Source organism: Lingula anatina, chromosome 5 (genome assembly GCF_051362555.1).
Source record: "Lingula anatina isolate TDL-2025a chromosome 5, LinAna3.0, whole genome shotgun sequence".
Taxonomy (NCBI): Eukaryota; Metazoa; Brachiopoda; class Lingulata; order Lingulida; family Lingulidae; genus Lingula; species Lingula anatina.
This window is the reverse complement of record NC_141771.1, coordinates 25,480,034-25,502,428: the sequence shown is the minus strand read 5'-3', so window position 1 is coordinate 25,502,428 and position 22,395 is coordinate 25,480,034. Positions and strand designations below refer to the sequence as shown.

The window sequence follows — 22,395 nt, the reverse complement described above, 5'->3', positions numbered from 1 at the left end:
GCCTGATCAATTCAGAGAAATAAAGCATAAATTCCCTTGTGTTTTTATGAAAGTGAGATAATAAAGGCTTATGAAGTGAGGAATATAAATGGATATAAACCCAAACTTGCCGTCGTCAATGTTACAGTTCTTTCCATTCAAACCCATGGGTAACAACTACCATCTGGTTAAAGCTACCGCTGTATGCGTTTTCAGCAATGAGAGATTGTAATTCCGTTCCTTGCAAATCTCGGAATATCTCGCAGCACTTGTTGTACTTGCAGAAGTTCCAAACCACTGATCAACACTGAAAATTAATGATGTTTTCACGTGTTAAAACACATAAGTTGCGGTTAAAGAGACACAAGTCTGCATCATTAGGTATGCATCCTTAGTTTGTCATAGCCTTCCAGGCCATCCATCTGCACTCGGATCCATAGTTCTTGACGGACCAGCCTGTCAACCAGGGCATGTATTTTATTTGCACTGTATTTTATCCTAATGAGGCTTTATCGTTACCCCGATCAACGCAGACAGGGAACCAGGTATTTTTTCATTTACATAACTGTTTTACAACCATACAAACAGATTACGCCAGCAAGTTTATTGATTTGGAGGGTAGGCTACCGCTTGCTATAACGACCAAAGGCCTTTACTGATACAAAAATGAAAAAATGTTGCACAATCATAATTTGAGTAACTCTAATACAATTATAATTTGAGTAACTATCAAGGGCTTATGTGGTCACTACAAACACAATGTCAATAACTCATCAATGTCTCTGCTACAACAAGTTCACAAGGACATTTCATTTCACCAAATAGGCCTATTAAATATGTCCTTCTTCAGAAAAAGAAAACAAAAAAGATTCAATTGATTTATCTTCCCTTCTAACTAATACATAGTTAAGTGAAATTGTTTATGTGCTTATACTAACGCTTAACGAGGAAGTAATTTTTTATCGTAATAATTAATTGATACTAAACGAGAAGTCATTTTAACAGCAGGTGATGTGGACTTGTGAAATGGGGGCCGTAGCGACAGTCCAAAGGTTCAATAGTCCGAAGGTTCATTGGTCCGAATGTTCACTATAGAACCTTCGGACCAATGAACCCTTGATTAAAAAATCGATGAAAATGGTACCATTTTTCGGGCCAATGAACCTTCGGACCAATGAACCTTCGGACTATCGAGACGCCCCCGTGAAATGCCCCGGTACATAGACATTACAAAGACTGTGGAGGGCAGTCAGGATTTGTCCTAAAGAAACTTCAGCTTCATGAATCGGTAGCTATAAGTTTGTAGGTTACCAAATATTTCGACAGAACTAACAACAGAAAGTGGAATAACGTTAAAACGAAGAAACAAACAAACAAGAAAAGAGAAAGAAAGAAAAGGGAGAAATAAGGGGACCGTTTTGACTGTGATGCGGCAGCTGGGAAACCCGACTATATTTTCAAAGATAATTATTTCATTCAAGTTAAACGGCTTTTGGATCGTTTCAGTCTCAGTTATCTTTTGGTTTACCCGACTTCTGGTGTGTCATTGACGAGTCTGCTGCTGCGGTCTCGATTAGAAATGTCTTGCACACAAATACTCTTTTTTGTCTGAAGGTTTGAAGAATGGCATGCTCTCCTCATTTAGGAGACTCAAAGATGAAGATTGTGTGAACATGCTCGGTGAATTACGTCTTTACAAGTGCTGTATACATCGCTTGAAATGGTTTTCCTGTCATATATCCTCAGAAAAGAGCTTTCCAAGAGTGTAGTTAAGCGACAAGGAACTGGGGTACGTAAATTATTACGCAGAAGCCAGGTTATTTATGTTCCTTCTCGGCGGCAATCGCCACCAGTTTGTACCTGTATAGCATAACGACCTACATGTAGTTGAGGATTCTTCATCATGATGTTACATTATTTTTTTAAGCTACATGGAATTTATCATTATCTAGCTTCAAAAATAAAGATTGTCATTTGACTTACGTTTTTGAAACAGTCATCTAATTTTAATACATAAATGTACGAACCCTCCAACACTAACGTCCCACAAGCAGAGATTAATTTTACAATGTGGCAACGCGACAGCTTTGTGAAGTTTTGTTTTTTATTTTCTTAATCTTGAAACTGTAACTGACGGTTTTTAAGAAAATTCACGGGCCCAGTCGGCTTTTTCACTGGCATTTATTTTATTTTATTTTCAACATGATATAGTAACATAGAATTTGTTCACTTTTAATGTGTATATAGAGACTTGAGGTGACTGAGAATAATTCAAAAAGTCACGAAAGAAAAAAATTAATATATATTCAATGATACTTCAAGCAGTCTTTTTTGGCAAGTTTCATCCAGTTTCTTCCCTGAAATCTACAAGTCAAGTGGCTTTTTTCTGCGTGGACTATTCTTCTTCCTTTCTTGTACTATGTCAATCAGAAAAGAGGGAAACCTGTATGATAGAAAAAACACCATAATAATACCATTAGGAACTAGTAACTAGTATATAAGTAGACATTATGGTTTTATGCAGTGAATTTTATTTAATCTGCCATTGTTTTGAAGTGGTTTGACTGAAATGTCAACCACATAGATTTAAATATGCAATTTACAACTAAATTTAAAAAGAACATCAAGATTCAAGATTGCAGACATATAACCCCATGAGATTGCAATGAAATCATATTAATAGAAATAAGATATCAAAATTGTTTAAATTTGTCCTGGTTCCCACTGTCGTCCTGACAGGATACAAAGAGGATCTCAGACGGACTGGCGGCTAAACGTAATATGCCCAAGATTTGTTGTAGTTTACCAAAAAAACACCATGATAGGATTTTCATTGAACTCTAGTGATCTCAATGGTGTCTCAAGCGGAAGAAAGCTAATGTTTTTAGCATTGTAGAATCCAGATATTGGGTTATTAAGATATTTTCATCAGTGTGTAGTGGTAATTTACTGCATCAAAACAAATAACAGCACACACAACCGATTATTGGCAACAAAAATCAAAATATCGCACAAAAACTTCAATAAATCTGGCCTTGTCTTGTGATACATGCCATGCATTTAATTTTTATTAACTAACCGTAATAATCTTTTACTAGTATACATAGAGACTTACCTTAACTACAATACTTGACTAATGTAAGTAAAATCAAGTCAAATGGAATCACTTGCACACTTCATTGGTTTCTGTAGTCAGTGAAGCCATACATCTCCGTCTTGCACCTGAAACAACCACTCAATTGACACACAAAGCATGCCAGATAAATAACATTGATAAGATTCTCTACGTGAAAGTACTGTACGCTCTTGGTGTAAAGATGAGACTGAGGAGAGACATTACAGGTTTATTTTCCAAACAAACATTATATTGACATGGATATATAAGTACTAGAGAAGTGTTTACATAACACAGGTAAAGCTTATTATTTTAACAACCTTACCACCCGAAATGAATACCAGATGTTTGATTGAAAACTGGATTTTAGAATGAATTGATGCTGCAGCTTTGGTTTGAAAAATAATATCATTAGTACTTAAAGCTGTCTAGAAACCCCCCCCCAGCGGGGTAAGAGAGTTATAAAATCATGTTTTTCTCACCCCTCTAACATCCATACTTTCTCTATGATATTAATAGCTAGAATAAGAGTTAGAAATCAAATCACAACTTAAAAGACAACAAAACACCATTATTTCTGATATATGTATGTGTGTGTGTGTGTGTATGTGTGTGGTTCTGGGCCTTTGGTTTAAGTGAAAAATGGATCTGATATATTTGGTCACAGTCACTCTGGGTTGAATTTTGGTTGTAGGATTTTCCAAACCAGAGCAATGTTCTTGTGAAGTAGCCAGTAGGCAAAGTGAAACAATTTTGGCATTGTGTTAGCACAACTGGCAATGAAATAATAGACTAAGTAGCAAAATTTAAAAGAGTAACCTGTTTATATTCCACACAAATTGAGGGTAGTTTTATTTTATTTTTGAACACCTTCATTTTTGGTCAACTGCCCGTGTGTTTTCATTTTAACACAAAGCAGTTCATAGACCTCTAACTCATGATGTCACTAGAAACTGACCAATCAGTAGCTTCTCATAAAACTTTCCCCTTTGCTTACTATATAAAATTAGTAAAACAAAGTTGTAGAAACAGTACATGGGAGTACCAATGCATGGGTTTTATGTTAGTTGGAGCATGTAGTGTATTCTCAGAGTTTTGACTATTTGCAGAGAGCGTGGACATTTTTTGACACTCTAGATCTGCTGGTGAGGGGCGGAGCTGGGGGACAAGGGTTGCCTAAGATAGGAGGTGTGGGTGGCAATGGAGGCAGCGTCTATGTGGTGGCTAAGAAGAATATCACTCTCAGGGATGTAAAGAGGAAAAATCCAACTAAGAAGTACACCGCAGGACTTGGCAGTAACAGCTGGTAAGTATGTAGATATATATAACTAAGAAATACACAGCAGGACTTGGCAGTAACAGCTGGTAAATATATATATATATATATATATATATATATATATATATATATATATATATATATATATATATATATATATATATATATGGGTCACCTAAATGCCCATATCTTGGTAACTTTATATCACAGAAACATAGCTGAAGTATCATTTCCTACAGTGAAGTACTGTCAATCATTTTCAAGAAATTTGATGATCTGAGAAATGAGTTCATGTTGATATTGTTGCAGGAAGCGTGGTCCATTGGGTCCTCCTGGTAAAGACATAGAAATCCCAGTCCCTGTAGGAGTGGAGGTGAAGGACCAATATGGCAGAGTTTTAGGTAGGTAGAAATCTCAGTTCCTATAGGAGTGGAGGTGAAGGACCAATATGGCAGAGTTTTAGGTAGGTAGAAATCTCAGTCCCTGTAGGAGTGAAGGTGAAGGACCAATATGGCAGAATTTTAGGTAGGTAGAAATCTCAGTCCCTGTAGGAGTGGAGGTGAAGGACCGATATGGCATAATTTTAGGTAGGTAGAAATCTCAGTTCCTATAGGAGTGGAGGTGAAGGACCAATATGGCAGAGTTTTAGGTAGGTAGAAATCTCAGTTCCTATAGGAGTGGAGGTGAAGGACCAATATGGCAGAGTTTTAGGTAGGTAGAAATCTCAGTTCCTATAGGAGTGGAGGTGAAGGACCAATATGGCAGAGTTTTAGGTAGGTAGAAATCTCAGTTCCTGTAGGAGTGAAGATGACAAGATTTTAGTAGCACAGGGGAGAGAGGGAGGAAACCCAGCTAATAACTTGTCATTATCTTGATATTATTCTGTATTATTACAGGTAGTCTGGATATAGAAGGAGATAAGGTATTAGTAGCACAGGGGGGAGAGGGAGGAAACCCAGCTAATAACTTCTCATTATCTTGATATTATTGTTATTACAGGTAGTCTGGATATAGAAGGAGATAAGGTATTAGTAGCACAGGGGGGAGAGGGAGGAAACCCAGCTAATAACTTCTCATTATCTTGATATTATTGTTATTACAGGTAGTCTGGATATAGATGGAGATAAGGTATTAGTAGCACAGGGAGGAGAGGGAGGAAAACCAGCTAATAACTTCTCATTATCTTGATTTTATTCTGTATTATTACAGGTAGTCTGGATATAGAAGGAGATAAGGTATTAGTAGCACAGGGAGGAGAGGGAGGAAACCCAGCTAATAACTTCCAAGGATTTAAGGGACAGAAAAGGTTCATCAACCTCGACCTGAAACTGCTGGCAGATGTTGGATTAGTTGGGTGAGGAAGAAGATTATATTTGGTTGTCATAACTTCCATTTATTGTCTGAAGTGCGTCACATTACAATGTTTTATAATAAAGAAATGTGTTTATCTACCACATTAATATGTTTATCATAAATGGACAAAGGTTTTTATGACCAAAACTAAATGATGAATCCATTCTGATTTTATTTCCCCATATTACTTAACCAAGTATTGTATCTTGTATATTAGAGGTCTCTCATGTTTTAGGTTTCCCAATGCAGGGAAGTCCACGCTATTGTCTGCCGTCTCCAGGGCCGGACCAAAAATTGCAAGTTATCCATGTATGATCTGATTTCTTATGCTTTCATTAGTAACCTTCATTAATCAGACTAATGTTAATTACAAATAAATTGTTGGATCAGACCCTCCCTGTTGTGTTGATGTAACTGCAACCTGGTGTTAAGACCATAACTGCCAAAATATTTCTTTAATGTTGAATTTTCTTTGCTTTGTTTGGGAGGTAACAAAACATTTAAAAAATCTGCATGATCTTGTCTGTATCTTATCAAATCATTGAATTTATTAGTTAAATGTCTGTACATGTGCCATCTTGATATCTAGTTTTAACATTCCAGTCACCACTGTGAAACCACAGCTTGCTAAAATGGAATACGAAGACTTCAGACAAGTAGGTCCTTTGTTATGTACTGTGTATGTTCTGTACGGTTATTGTGTACCGTGTACCATTGTTGTAGGTTGTGTACCACTGTTATGTACTGTGTATGTTCTGTACCATTATTGTGTACCGTGTACCACTGTTGTAGGTTGTATACCACTGTTGTGTATTGTGTATGTCCTGTACCATTATTGTGTACCGTGTACCACTGTTGTAGGTTGTGTACCACTGTTGTGTATTTTGTATGTCCTGTACCATTGTTGTGTACCGTGTACCACTGTTGTATGTCCTGTACCATTGTTGTGTATTGTGTATGTCCTGTACCATTGTTGTATACCGTGTACCACTGTTGTAGGTTGTGTACCACTGTTGTGTACTGTGTAGGTCCTGTACCATTGTTGTGTACCGTGTACCACTGTTGTAGGTTGTGTACCACTGTTGTGTATTGTGTATGTCCTATACCACTGTTGTGTACCGTGTACCACTGTTATAGGTTGTGTACCACTGTTGTGTACAGTGTAGGTCTTGTACCATTGTTGTGTACCATGTACATGTAGGCCATGTACAGTTGACTGTTGAAGGCAAGATTTTACTGTAATATCTATAGCAAAGGGATGGAAATTAAAACACTGGTTTGCTGGTTTGGGAAGAGAGAAATAGGTACCTCCAAAGTTACCAGAGAGGGGTGGAGGAGGAGGAGATATTCAATCCATCCTCCCCCCCCCCCCATCAGCCATCATTTTTAATATTTTAAAGGTTAAATGTTGATTTAGTTTGCACCTTTTGACCTTGTTTAACAGTTTATGCACTGTGCAACTGCATCAAAGGGTTTATGATTTACCTGCAAGTTTTACCTGAATGATCAGTATATAGACAGCTTTACTGAAGAAGAACATATTTTTACAATGAAAGCCTTGCATTATAGATCTCAATTGCTGATTTGCCTGGCCTAATTGAAGGAGCACATCTAAATAGAGGAATGGGGCACACCTTTCTGAAACACATTGAGAGAACCAAGATGTTATTGTTTATGGTGGATGTTGGAGGGTTTCAACTTTCACCAAAATACCCATATAGGAGTGCATTGGAAACTATATTGCTACTGAACAGGGTAAGTGGCAGAAAGATGTTATGAACTATATGATTGTTATTTGTGGTAGATTTCTTATGACTGTTATTTGTTGTGGATTTCTAATGGCTTTTTTTGATAACTTTGCAGTGGTTTTTGATAGATTTTTGATAGATTTCTAATACTTGTAATTTGAGATAGTTATGTACAGGCTGTTATTTGTGATACGTAGCTATCAAATGCCTTTTGTTTGTGATAGCTATGTAATGATTGTTATATATAAGAGCTATGTGATAGCTGTTATTTGTGATAGCTGTGTAATGACTGTTATATATAAGAGCTGTGTGATAGCTGTTATTTGTGATAGCTATGTAATGGCTGTTATGTATAAGAGCTATGTGATAGCTGTTATTTGTGATAGCTATCTAATGACTGTTATTTTTGTTTCTTTGGTCTAGGAGCTGGAGTTATACAAGGAAGAACTGTTGGACAAGCCATGTGTTTTAGCTTTGAACAAAATTGACAAGAAAAATGCCAACTTCCTGGCGACGGACGTTAAAGAGCAGCTACAGGACATGGAAGGTAAGGCAATGTACCTGGTGCTGAATGAGGTGTACAGTAGATGGCGCCACGTTATGGAAGGTAAGGGAGACCAAATGTACCTGGTGTTGAATGAGGTGTGCAGTAGATGGCGCCACGTTATGGAAGGTAAGGGAGACCAAATGTACCTGGTGCTGAATGAGGTGTACAGTAGATGGCGCCACGTTATGGAAGGTAAGGGAGACCAAATGTACCTGGTGTTGAATGAGGTGTGCAGTAGATGGCACCAAGTTATGGCAACGTCCCTTTGAGAGAAAACAACAAAACAAATTATGGCGATCCCTCACATCCAACAAATTCTCTTTTGAAATTCTAACCTAGCAGTAGTAGACTTCTGAGTTTTAAGGACAGTAAATTGTTTTTAAGTAGTTTTTATCTCTCTACAGCAATTTCAATTCCAATTTTAATCCTAATTCTTTTAAAATATTTTAATGTTCAGTTATTTATTTTAGTGCTATCTTTCAAATAAAAACAAGTTCCCATATTAATATTTGAAAATTTTTATCGGCTGAATATATTCTCATGTTATCTTAAGGTTGTGAAGCTGAAAGACCAAGAATGTTGGGGAGTTTTTAAAAGGGTGTTCTCTGTTTGTATAAATATATCAAGACAGGTGGCACAACAGCTATTTTTTTTATGATATCCATCTGTTTTTTATTGCAGATTCTGTTAGAAACTTGAACTTGGACAAAGACCTTCTTCCACAGCGTTTTATAAGGTTTGATGAGGTGTTTACCATCTCAGCTAAACTGGACATTGGTGTGGAGGAGTTGAAACACAAACTAAGAGACCTTCTGGACACTTATGCTGACCAGAGGACAGAGTATCAGAGACAAAGATTTGACCATCAGAGAGAACTGGACAGTAAAACTAGTGTAGAACAGGCTGGTTTTATTGTCTGACATTTGTTACAAATTATGACTATAATGAAACTGTATACTTCTATCATGTAACATTACATTACTTGAAGAATGTTTACTAATTATGTTAATAAGGACGTGTCAGGGAATTGTCAGTTTACACATTTCTATCCATACATTTTCTGTAGACAATAATGTTAGGGTCTCTCCTCTCTGTATTGCCTGTTACTGTAGACATACCATGGTTTGCCTACTCTGTGTCTCAGTCGTGTAAACGTGTCAGTGTCTAGCTCATTATTCCATGGTGACAGGAGACGCCATAGGTGACAGAGGACGGGGACATCTTGGTCAGAACACTGACTGTCCTCCTCCTCCCCGTCCCAGTATTCATGGTAATGGAAGACGCCATCTTGACATGTCTGATCTGAAATGAACATCATGATTTTTAAATGCTTGTGGCAATGCCAGTAGTCGGCAGGAAATGTGAGAAAGACGCTCCGGACATTAGTACACATTTGCTGTGTGAAGGTGACACTTAGCCTGGTCTTTATTATTTAGCCTGGTCTTTAGCATTTAGCCTGATATTTATCATTACAAAGACCAGGTGGAGCAATCATATCAAATCTTTAAAGGGGTCAACTTAAGGAAAGTAAAGTAAAATTTATTAAATTAATTTTCAACCTGTTTGAAATTTTCAGATAATTCTTGCATATATATATATATATATATATATATATATATATATATATATATATATATATATATATATATATATATATATAATTTCAGCAGAACTTGAATGATAACTGTTGCTGTCTTTGAAAAAAAAAATGATTTGATCATTGTAAGCTGGAGTTTTATTTTCTTAACAGATGTGGTATTTAACTTGAGACAAAAGCTTAATTTTCTGCACTCAGATGTGTGCCTTGCACAAAATAAAAGCAGGACAAACGTTACCACAGGTGTATATCTGCTTCACGCTGTACAGCATCCATACCAACACTGTGCTACAGTACATCTCTCTCAGCTCATGAACGATGAACACACGTGTTGAACTATTTTACTGTAAATAAAAGATGTATATCTGCTTCACGCTGTACAGCATCCATACCAACACTGTGCTACAGTATATCTCTCTCAGCTCATGAACGATAAACACACGTGTTGAACTATTTTACTGTAAATAAAAGATGTATATCTGCTTCACGCTGTACAGCATCCATACCAACACTGTGCTACAGTATATCTCTCTCAGCTCATGAACGATAAACACACGTGTTGAACTATTTTACTGTAAATAAAAGATGTATATCTGCTTCACGCTGTACAGCATCCATACCAACACTGTGCTACAGTATATCTCTCTCAGCTCATGAACGATAAACACACGTGTTGAACTATTTTACTGTAAATAAAAGATGTATATCTGCTTCACGCTGTACAGCATCCATACCAACACTGTGCTACAGTACATCTCTCTCAGCTCATGAACGATGAGCACACGTGTTGAACTATTTTACTGTAAATAAAAGATGTATATCTGCTTCACGCTGTACAGCATCCATACCAACACTGCGCTACAGTACATCTCTCTCAGCTCATGAACGATGAACACACGGGTTGAACTATTTGACTGTAAATAAAAGTGCTGTACAAGTACTTGTGTGAAATAATGTGCCAGTAGTTGTACACTCAAAACCAGAATTATTATTTTAAGAATGTAAATTAAAAAGATTCTGAACGAGCAGAGCCTTGCTAATGTTATCTAAAAGTACACCATCCATACGTTGTCAACAGAGTTCAGTCTGCAGCTAAAAGTCCAGCAGATTTAGTGCCTAATCAAACTCAGCAGCTTTTTAAATTTCCTGTTCACATTTGAGGAGCAGAAAGCCAAGATATGTAGTTACTCTGTTCACATATTATTTCAGGTGTACTGTGTGTAAAACACCAAAATATCACCATTATCAATGCACTCAACAAACCGCCTTGGGAGTTCAACTCCCTTGTGTGTTATCTGACTGTTAGTCTATGTGTCCATTCTGTATACATTGAAGAAAGCAAAAGATCTAGACTAATTGTGTCGTTGCATTGAAGAAAGCAAAACACTTGTAATGACGTTGGAACTAATTCTGCTGGTTAATTGTCATTTATTCTGTTGACGAGGAAACGATGCTGTTTTACCTGTATGTCCCTTGTAACAAAATACTTTGTGAATTAGGGGTGAAAGACTTAAGGAAAGTTTATGCCTGGAGGAATTAATGTATTTAATACACCAGGTCATTCCTTGCTGATGCCAGACTAAAATGTTGGAACAGCTAATTGTCACATCCAAGAACAGCTAAGTTAACTGTCACAATCAAGAACAGCTAAGATAACTGTCACAATCAAGAACAGCTAAGATAACTGTCACAATCAAGAACAGCTAAGATAACTGTCACAATCAAGAACATCTAAGATAACTGTCACAATCAAGAACAGCTAAGATAACTGTTACATCCAAGAACAGCTAAGATAACTGTCACACCCAATAACAGCTAAGATAACTGTCACATCTAAGAACAGCTAAGTGTCACAATCAAGAACAGCTAAGATAACTGTCAAAATCAAGAACAGCTAAGATAACTGTCACATCCAAGAACAGCTAACTGTCACAATCAAGAACAGCTAAGATAACTGTCACATCCAAGAACAGCTAAGATAACTGTCACAATCAAGAACAGCTAAGATAACTGTCATAATCAAGAACAGCTAAGTTAACTGTCACAATCAAGAACAGCTAAGATAACAGTCACATCCAGGAACAGCTAAGATAACTGTCACATCCAAGAACAGCTAAGATAACTGTCACATCCAGGAACAGCTAAGATAACTGTCACATCCAAGAACAGCTAAGATAACTGTCACATCTAAGAACAGCTAAGATAACTGTCACATCCAAGAACAGCTAAGATAACTGTCATATCCAAGAACAGCTAAGATAACTGTCACATCCAAGAACAGCTAAGATAACTGTCACACCCAATAACAGCTAAGATAACTGTCACATCTAAGAACAGCTAAGTGTCACAATCAAGAACAGCTAAGATAACTGTCAAAATCAAGAACAGCTAAGATAACTGTCACATCCAAGAACAGCTAACTGTCACAATCAAGAACAGCTAAGATAACTGTCACATCCAAGAACAGCTAAGATAACTGTCACAATCAAGAACAGCTAAGATAACTGTCATAATCAAGAACAGCTAAGTTAACTGTCACAATCAAGAACAGCTAAGATAACTGTCACATCCAGAAACAGCTAAGATAACTGTCACATCCAAGAACAGCTAAGATAACTGTCACATCCAGGAACAGCTAAGATAACTGTCACATCCAAGAACAGCTAAGATAACTGTCACATCTAAGAACAGCTAAGATAACTGTCACATCCAAGAACAGCTAAGATAACTGTCACAATTAAGAACAGCTAAGATAACTGTCACATCCAAGAACAGCTGAGATAACTGTCACATCCAAGAACAGCTAAGTAACTGTCACAATCAAGAACAGCTAAGATAACTGTCACAATCAAGAACAACTAAGATAACTGTCACAATCAAGTACAGCTAAGATAACTGTCACAATCAAGAACAGCTAAGATAACTGTCACATCCAGGAACAGCTAAGATAACTGTCACATCCAAGAACAGCTAAGATAACTGTCACATCCAGGAACAGCTAAGATAACTGTCACATCCAAGAACAGCAAAGATAACTGTCACATCCAAGAACAGCTAAGATAACTGTCACAATTAAGAACAGCTAAGATAACTGTCACATCCAAGAACAGCTGAGATAACTGTCACAATCAAGAACAGCTAAGATAACTGTCACAATCAAGAACAGATAAGATAACTGTCACATCCAAGAACAGCTAAGATAACTGTCACAATTAAGAACAGCTTAGATAACTGTCACAATCAAGAACAGCTAAGATAACTGTCACAATCAAGAACAGCTAAGATAACTGTCACACCCAAGAACAGCTAAGATAACTGTCACATCTAAGAACAGCTAATATAATTGTCACATCCAAGAACAGCTTATATAATTGTCACATCCAAGAACAGCTAACATAACCATCACAATCAAGAACAGCTAAGTTAACTGTCACAATCAAGAACAGATAAGATAACTGTCACATCCAAGAACAGCTAAGATAACTGTCACAATCAAGAACAGCTAAGATAACTGTCACAATCAAGAACAGCTAAGATAACTGTCACAATCAAGAACAGCTAAGATAACTGTCACAATCAAGAACAGCTAAGATAACTGTCACATCCAGGAACAGCTAAGATAACTGTCACAATCAAGAACAGCTAAGATAACTGTCACATCCAAGAACAGCTAAGATAACTGTCACAATCAAGAAAAGCTAAGATAACTGTCACAATCAAGAACAGCTAAGATAACCGTCACAATCAAGAACAGCTAAGATAACTGTCACACCCAAGAACAGCTAAGATAACTGTCACATCCAGGAACAGCTAAGATAACTGTCACAATCAAGAACAGCTAAGATAACTGTCACATCCAAGAACAGCTAAGATAACTGTCACAATCAAGAACAGCTAAGATAACTGTCACAATCAAGAACAGCTAAGATAACCGTTACAATCAAGAACAGCTAAGATAACTGTCACACCCAAGAACAGCTAAGATAACTGTCACATCTAAGAACAGCTAATATAATTGTCACATCCAAGAACAGCTTATATAATTGTCACATCCAAGAACAGCTAACATAACCATCACAATCAAGAACAGCTAAGATAACTGTCACATCCAAGAACAGCTAAGTAACTGTCACAATCAAGAACAGCTAAGATAACTGTCACAATCAAGAACAACTAAGATAACTATCACAATCAAGTACAGCTAAGATAACTGTCACAATCAAGAACAGCTAAGATAACTGTCACATCCAAGAACAGCTAAGATAACTGTCACAATCAAGAACAGCTAAGATAACTGTCACAATCAAGAACAGCTAAGATAACCGTTACAATCAAGAACAGCTAAGATAACTGTCACACCCAAGAACAGCTAAGATAACTGTCACATCTAAGAACAGCTAATATAATTGTCACATCCAAGAACAGCTTATATAATTGTCACATCCAAGAACAGCTAACATAACCATCACAATCAAGAACAGCTAAGATAACTGTCACATCCAAGAACAGCTAAGTAACTGTCACAATCAAGAACAGCTAAGATAACTGTCACAATCAAGAACAACTAAGATAACTGTCACAATCAAGTACAGCTAAGATAACTGTCACAATCAAGAACAGCTAAGATAACTGTCACATCCAAGAACAGCTAACTGTCACATTCAAGAACAGCTAAGATAGCTGTCACATCCAAGAACAGCTAATATAATTGTCACATCCAAGAACAGATAATATAATTGTCACATCCAAGAACAGCTAACATAACCGTCACAATCAAGAACAGCTAAGATAACTGTCACATCCAAGAACAGCTAAGATAACTGTCACAATCAAGAACAGCTAAGATAACTGTCACATCCAAAAACAGCTAAGATAACTGTCACAATCAAGAACAGCTAAGTTAACTGTCACAATCAAGAACATCTAAGATAACTGTCACATCCAAGAACAGCTAAGATAACTGTCACAATCAAGAACAGCTAAGATAACTGTTACATCCAAGAACAGCTAAGATAACTGTCACATCCAAGAACAGCTTATATAATTGTCACATCCAAGAACAGCTAACATAACCATCACAATCAAGAACAGCTAAGATAACTGTCACAATCAAGAACAACTAAGATAACTGTCACAATCAAGTACAGCTAAGATAACTGTCACAATCAAGAACAGCTAAGATAACTGTCACATCCAAGAACAGCTAACTGTCACAATCAAGAACAACTAAGATAGCTGTCACATCCAAGAACAGCTAATATAATTGTCACATCCAAGAACAGATAATATAATTGTCACATCCAAGAACAGCTAACATAACCGTCACAATCAAGAACAGCTAAGATAACAGTCACATCCAAGGACAGCTAAGATAACTGTCACAATCAAGAACAGCTAAGTTAACTGTCACAATCAAGAACATCTAAGATAACTGTCACAATCAAGAACAGCTAAGATAACTGTCACATCCAAGAACAGCTAAGATAACTGTCACATCCAAGAACAGCTAAGATAACTGTCACAATCAAGAACAGCTAAGATAACTGTCACAATCAAGAACAGCTAAGATAACCGTTACAATCAAGAACAGCTAAGATAACTGTCACACCCAAGAACATCTAAGATAACTGTCACATCCAAGAACAGCTAAGATAACTGTCACAATCAAGAACAGCTAAGATAACTGTTACATCCAAGAACAGCTAAGATAACTGTCACATCCAAGAACAGCTAATATAATTGTCACATCCAAGAACAGCTAAGATAACTGTTACATCCAAGAACAGCTAAGATAACTGTCACATCCAAGAACAGCTAATATAATTGTCACATCCAAGAACAGCTTATATAATTGTCACATCCAAGAACAGCTAACATAACCATCACAATCAAGAACAGCTAAGATAACTGTCACATCCAAGAACAGCTAAGATAACTGTCACAATCAAGAACAGCTAAGATAACTGTCACAATCAAGAACAGCTAAGATAACTGTCACATCCAAGAACAGCTAAGATAACTGTCACAAGCAAGAACAGCTAAGATAACTGTCACAATCAAGAACAGCTAAGATAACTGTCACAATCAAGAACAGCTAAGATAACTGTTACATCCAAGAACAGCTAAGATAACTGTCACAATCAAGAACAGCTAAGATAACTGTTACATCCAAGAACAGCTAAGATAACTGTCACAATCAAGAACAGCTAAGATAACTGTCACAATCAAGAACAGCTAAGATAACTGTCACAATCAAGAACAGCTAAGATAACTGTCACATCCAAGAACAGCTAAGATAACTGTCACAAGCAAGAACAGCTAAGATAACTGTCACAATCAAGAACAGCTAAGATAACTGTCACAATCAAGAACAGCTAAGATAACTGTCACAATCAAGAACAGCTAAGATAACTGTCACAAGCAAGAACAGCTAAGATAACTGTCACAAGCAAGAACAGCTAAGATAACTGTCACAATCAAGAACAGCTAAGATAACTATCACATCCAAGAACAGCTAAGATAACTATCACAATCAAGAACAGCAAAGATAACTGTCACATCCAAGAACAGCTAAGATATCTGTCACAATCAAGAACAGCTAAGATAACTGTCGCAATCAAGAACAGCTAAGATAACTGTCACAATCAAGAACAGCTAAGATAACTGTCACATCCAAGAACAGCTAAGATAACTGTCACAAGCAAGAACAGCTAAGATAACTGTCACAATCAAGAACAGCTAAGATAACTGTCACAATCAAGAACAGCTAAGATAACTGTCACAATCAAGAACAGCTAAGATAACTGTCACATCCAAAAACGGCTAAGATAACTGTCACAATCAAGAACAGCTAAGTTAACTGTCACAATCAAGAACATCTAAGATAACTGTCACATCCAAGAACAGCTAAGATAACTGTCACAATCAAGAACAGCTAAGATAACTGTTACATCCAAGAACAGCTAAGATAACTGTCACATCCAAGAACAGCTAATATAATTGTCACATCCAAGAACAGCTTATATAATTGTCATATCCAAGAACAGCTAACATAACCATCACAATCAAGAACAGCTAAGATAACTGTCACATCCAAGAACAGCTAAGATAACTGTCACAATCAAGAACAGCTAAGATAACTGTCACAATCAAGAACAGCTAAGATAACTGTCACATCCAAGAACAGCTAAGATAACTGTCACAAGCAAGAACAGCTAAGATAACTGTCACACCCAAGAACAGCTAAGATAACTGTCACATCTAAGAACAGCTTATTGTCACAATCAAGAACAGCTAAGATAACTGTCACATCCAAGAACAGCTAATATAATTGTCACATCCAAGAACAGATAATATAATTGTCACATCCAAGAACAGCTAAGATAACTGTCACATCCAAGAACAGCTCAGATAACTGTCACAATCAAGAACAGCTAAGATAACTGTCACAATCAAGAACATCTAAGATAACTGTCACAATCACGAACAGCTAAGATAACTGTCACATCCAAGAACAGCTAAGATAACTGTCACATCCAAAAACGGCTAAGATAACTGTCACAATCAAGAACAGCTAAGATAACTGTCACATCCAAGAACAGCTAAGATAACTGTCACAATCAAGAGCAGCTAAGATAACTGTCACATCCAAGAACAGCTAATATAACTGTCACAATGAAGAACAGCTAAGATAACTGTCACATCCAAAAACAGCTAAGATAACTGTCACAATCACGAACAGCTAAGATAACTGTCACATCCAAGAACAGCTAAGATAACTGTCACATCCAAAAACGGCTAAGATAACTGTCACAATCAAGAGCAGCTAAGATAACTGTCACATCCAAGAACAGCTAAGATAACTGTCACAATCAAGAACAGCTAAGATAACTGTCACATCCAAAGACACTTCAAATAACACCACAGACATGTTTATTAGATAATTAATTTTATAACAACTGGAGGCCATCAATGTGACAGTTGTCTTATCATGGATGACGTAGGATGCACCCAGTGTTCAGATATATGAAGCCTTAGGTCGTACATACTCTGTAATCGCATTTCATTTAGCATGGGCAGCTTTTTATACTGAGACAAACTTCTGAATCATCATCTTTTTGGGTCAACGTATATTAAATATATATATATATTCAAGCACAGTTGACATTTTTGGCAAAATCACTTCTTCTCTATTAATTTAGGCCCCAGTGCGTGGATTATGACCAAGTAGTATAATGCACATGAATATAAAGATCAATGTGACGGGTTTTAATTACTACAAAATACACCAGTTCGTTCTGTGTCTGCGTTGACCTGGATTTCTTTCCTTTGGGAGCTTAAGTCATCGATCGTTGAGATCTTCTGATCTTTAGAAACGATTACCCACCACCTACTTACCTCTCCCTTTCTTCCTCGTGAAAAGCTGCCAAGATGGACCCCGGCCCCTGTCTACTCCGCCCTAGCTGCGTCTGAGGTCAGACGCCGCCACGACAACGCGGTCGACCGTCTTACTATTTGTGTTGTGTGGTTTCTTCCTGTTAAATAAATGTGTCATTGAGATATTTATTACATTCTATACTTGATTCCTTGTTTGAGACTCAATGTAGCAGCAATGTGTTTTTACATAAAACATCCCAGCGTAATGGTAATACCGAGAAAACGGTTAATATGGCGCTAAGAAATCCTTTATAGAAAGTTGAGATTTGGGCATTTCGTGCAGACCTCAGGTGGCCAGTTGTGCTCGATAACTAAGCTTACTTTGGAGGTAGATATAGGCGCTGATTACAACTGGAATTAACTGGTACATTGCAGAAGAAATGCAATGATTCGAATAAAAAACGCCTTGGTTAACTGGGGGGGGGGGGGGGGGGGGCGTTAGCTGCGCTGTGGACACTGTTCTGGTTTAAAGTCGGAATGATGGCTGTCGTTCACGGTGTAGACTCACTTTAATACGGGGTATATTGCACATTTATTTCAGTAACTTATATAAGAAAACCCGTCAGTTTTGCCTGTAGAGAGCACTCATACAGGACAAGACTTAATTTTACTTATCAGTCGTTTCTGCCTGATCAACTGTCATACTTCACCTAAACTCGGCTAATTCTTGAATGTCGTGATTGCACGGAGAACAGAATGGCGGCTCACACAGCTATCATGCATTTATAATGAACATTGACAGATATATTTCAAATATAATTACCAAGGCGATATTTTACCGATATTTTACCTATAGTACATCAAGTCAATCAAAGTAAAAGCCGTTTGGTCACTTTAGCTTACATTTCATCCCTCAGTCATATGACACTATGTAAACCACAAGTCATCACTTGAACTTTGCTGCCAGCTGACGCCCTGACCCTTGCAAGACCTACTTTAAAGCTTCTTCCAGATATACCAATGATACATTTCCTACCACTATATGCAAAGTAATACAGCTCAAAGTAATACAGCTTCCTACCACAACAATAGTGCCAGTATGCAAAGTAATATACAGCTCATAGTAATACAGCTTGCTACCACAGCGCTAATATGCAAAGTAATACAGCTCATAGTAATACAGCTTCCTACCACAGCGCTAGTATGCAAAGTAATACAGCTCATAGTAATACAGCTTCCTACCACAGAGCTGGTGCCAGTATGCGAAGTAATACAGTTAATGTTAAAGACAGAAGTAGTCCACAGCGCATGTTGTCGTTCATTGAGAGAAAAATGGACATAAGTATTTGAATTTTGGAAAAAATAACATAACTAGTACAGAAGCAGTTAACACTGGAATATTCCAGGTAACACCAGGACTAGGATGAAAACTCCAGTTTGGCAGTGAATGGTCTAATACAATACTGTCATGTGCCCGGTGGATTATACACGATATGAGGTAAGAATTGGATAGGCATTGTCATTTTCATTATAAATGATCGATGACTTCAAATGTCATCTTGAGTGATGATTTTCAAAATTATTAGTAAATAGAAGACTTTTTAAAGGAATTAAATCGATTTCTTTCCAGCATTCTCCACTTTAAGAATTGCAAATTTAAAGGCGCTTTTAAGAACTGACTTAGACAGTTATTGACTGAAACAAATCACGTAGTTTGCAGTAACAAAAGTGCGGATATCTATCTGTTAAACGTTATGAACTGAGCCAATGCGGCAGGAATGGTAGTCTGCTAGGAACTGTAGATACGTTATGAACTGAGCCAATGCAGCAGGAATGGTAGTCTGCTTGGAACTGTAGATACGTTATGAACTGAGCCAATGCGGCAGGAATGGTAGTCTGCTAGGAACAGTAGATCGTTTCGCAATACTTTGTATAGGTGACATTCGTCCCCCTAACCTGTGCTAGTCATATGGGACCTCGGACTTCCATTCCTGTCGCATAGGGTTACTGATGTAAATGACATGTAAACGTTGCATTGATGGAAACATCCATTAATGTATCTGACATTTGCAGAAATTTGTCTGCGTTCTCACTTGGCGTGAGCACGGAATGGTGCTCAGGCTACTGAGGGAGGGGGGGGGAGCCACGAAATTAAGTATAGGCCGTGTTAGCTATGCCAGTCTCATAAATAAATGATATATACATATGTTTTTTTAAGTCTTTTCCAATCTGTCCAGTAGACAACAGTAAGTATAATTATGTGTGGTACAAATAAAACAGTTTGTCGCCTGGTCATTTCGATCTGTGTTAACGATCTCACCTCCCTGGGGAGGATACAGCCCCGTTGCCGCATGAGGCGCTGATGAGGCTAGCAAGCTTACATAACAACAGCGTTCTCTGTCTGACCAGGAATCATACTTCAACCCCTCAGTGCTGAGTGGCAAACGAGGAAATAGCAGGTGCTGTCTGAAAAGGACTGGTTTGTCCGCTCTGGAGGGGGGGGGGCATTTTGACCGGTCGGTACTTCACCCATGTTATACACTAAGATATCGTCAACTAGAGGCCTAGCTATGACATGGTAATAAGAAATGTGCAAAACTATACAAATGAAATATCGGTGCCCGTTTTGTGTGATCTTATAGAACACCCTATTGGGTTAAACAGTTTTCTACGAATAGTTGAAAGTGAAACCTAAAATGAATTGGGAGTTACATCTTTTATTTAAGCCTAAACGGAGCTGATAAGAGGATTGCGTTTCAAACGCGGTCTCAGAGCACTTTCGAGGAAGTTAAAATTAAAACCTGGGCAGGGGTTAAAACAGTCTTGAAAAGAACTACCCCAGAGACAGAACAAAATGCTTAATTTTCGTCATTTCATTTTTGGACTGAAATGCCAGTTTTGCGTGCCACGCCACTGCTACCAAAGTAATTGCGTCAATTCTCACTGTGCCTCTGACAGTCTGGTACCATTGTGTTCTAACAGGCATAACCCCTTACTATTACACGAGGTATTGCTTTTGACAATTTCACACGTGGCGTTTGATAACTGTTATCCTCCTAGTGCATGTTATGACACAAGTTAATTAGTACACTTAAACATATAAACATAGATCTCAATACACTACTTCCTTACAATATATATATATATATATATATATATATATATATATATATATATATATATATATATATATATATATATATATATATATATGAATAAATAACCAAAGAAATGTCTAAACTTCTAATTATAATACATTGTTTTGTAACAGGCGTGTCTTGGGTTTATTTATTTATGTTAATTATATATATATATATATACATTAGTTTCTTCCAGCACCAGCTCAATCCGCCTACAACTCCCAGTCACATGACCCTCTTGTCCATCAGCGTTCATATTACTTCCTCCAAGTTATCTATGTTTATAATAACCGCATACGTTCCTCTCTCTTTATTAATTGTGACAGCTTCCAGAATACCAATTCCTATGTTTTCTTTCCTGGACGTGGCACGCAATGCACTGCTTTGTCATGCCTTCCCTCTTGAATAGCATCTTTATACAGCTGTTTGTTTGTCAGTTTTTCTTCTCAAAAGGTATGTTATATCATTCTGTACGTTTTGCAAATAACATGTCTTAATTTAAGACATACTGGTATATATAGACGCACTTGTTCCTCTGTCACATTGTAAATTGTCATGACATAACATGTCTTAATTTAAGACATACTGGTATATATAGACGCACTTGTTCCTCTGTCACATTGTAAATTGTCATGACATAACATGTCTTAATTTAAGACATACTGGTATATATAGACGCACTTGTTCCTCTGTCACATTGTAAATTGTCATGACATAACATGTCTTAATTTAAGACATACTGGTATATATAGACGCACTTGTTCCTCTGTCACATTGTAAATTGTCATGACATAACATGTCTTAATTTAAGACATACTGCTATATATAGACGCACTTGTTCCTCTGTCACATTGTAAATTGTCATGACATAACATGTCTTAATTTAAGACATACTGGTATATATAGACGCACTTGTTCCTCTGTCACATTGTAAATTGTCATGACATAACATGTCTTAATTTAAGACATACTGGTATATATAGACGCACTTGTTCCTCTGTCACATTGTAAATTGTCATGACATAACATGTCTTAATTTAAGACATACTGGTATATATAGACGCACTTGTTCCTCTGTCACATTGTAAATTGTCATGACATAACAGCGTTGATGTTTAAGAGCCCATTCAAAACAGCGGACTAACAGATCCGCGGATCAAGTATGGCGACCCACTGCAAAGCTTGCCGCTTAATTCCCTGATTAAACATTGAATAGATTCCCCGCGGGGATTATGCTACAAGCATTCAAGTGCGTCGGCCT

At 37.2% G+C, this 22,395-nt stretch overlaps 2 protein-coding genes and 1 long non-coding RNA gene across 5 annotated transcripts in view; 2 read left to right on the top strand and 1 right to left on the bottom strand.

The window, feature by feature from the left end:
- The first annotated feature begins 1,607 nt into the window (after positions 1-1,607).
- On the top strand, positions 1,608-9,855 carry LOC106162308 (GTP-binding protein 10). 2 transcript variants are annotated; one of them, XM_087013541.1, is made up of 10 exons: positions 1,608-1,768; positions 4,204-4,400; positions 4,683-4,746; positions 4,871-4,902; positions 5,587-5,727; positions 5,962-6,035; positions 6,330-6,382; positions 7,296-7,481; positions 7,898-8,021; positions 8,703-9,855. In XM_087013541.1, exons 1-10 carry the CDS (start codon positions 1,700-1,702, stop codon positions 8,939-8,941), a joined length of 1,179 nt encoding a protein of 392 aa, XP_086869667.1. In that variant the 5' UTR covers positions 1,608-1,699; the 3' UTR covers positions 8,942-9,855. The 2 variants fall into 2 exon arrangements, with proteins under 2 accessions (XP_086869667.1, XP_086869666.1); XM_087013540.1 differs by lacking the exon at positions 4,871-4,902 and having other exon boundaries at positions 4,683-4,778.
- Positions 9,097-18,151, bottom strand: LOC106162309 (uncharacterized). Its single transcript, XR_001238324.3, has 3 exons — positions 18,016-18,151; positions 9,857-9,962; positions 9,097-9,323 (listed from the first exon to the last, which is right to left on the bottom strand). It is a non-coding gene; the product is annotated as an uncharacterized LOC106162309 (long non-coding RNA).
- A 1,103-nt stretch (positions 18,152-19,254) lies between these two features.
- Positions 19,255-22,395, top strand: part of LOC106162292 (adenosine receptor A2b-like) — a 27,016-nt gene continuing 23,875 nt past the window's right edge. For both annotated transcript variants that reach the window (XM_087012713.1, XM_087012711.1), the window contains exon 1: positions 19,255-19,492. The gene's annotated coding sequence lies outside the window, so the exon portion shown is untranslated. The remainder of the gene's footprint in view (positions 19,493-22,395) is intronic.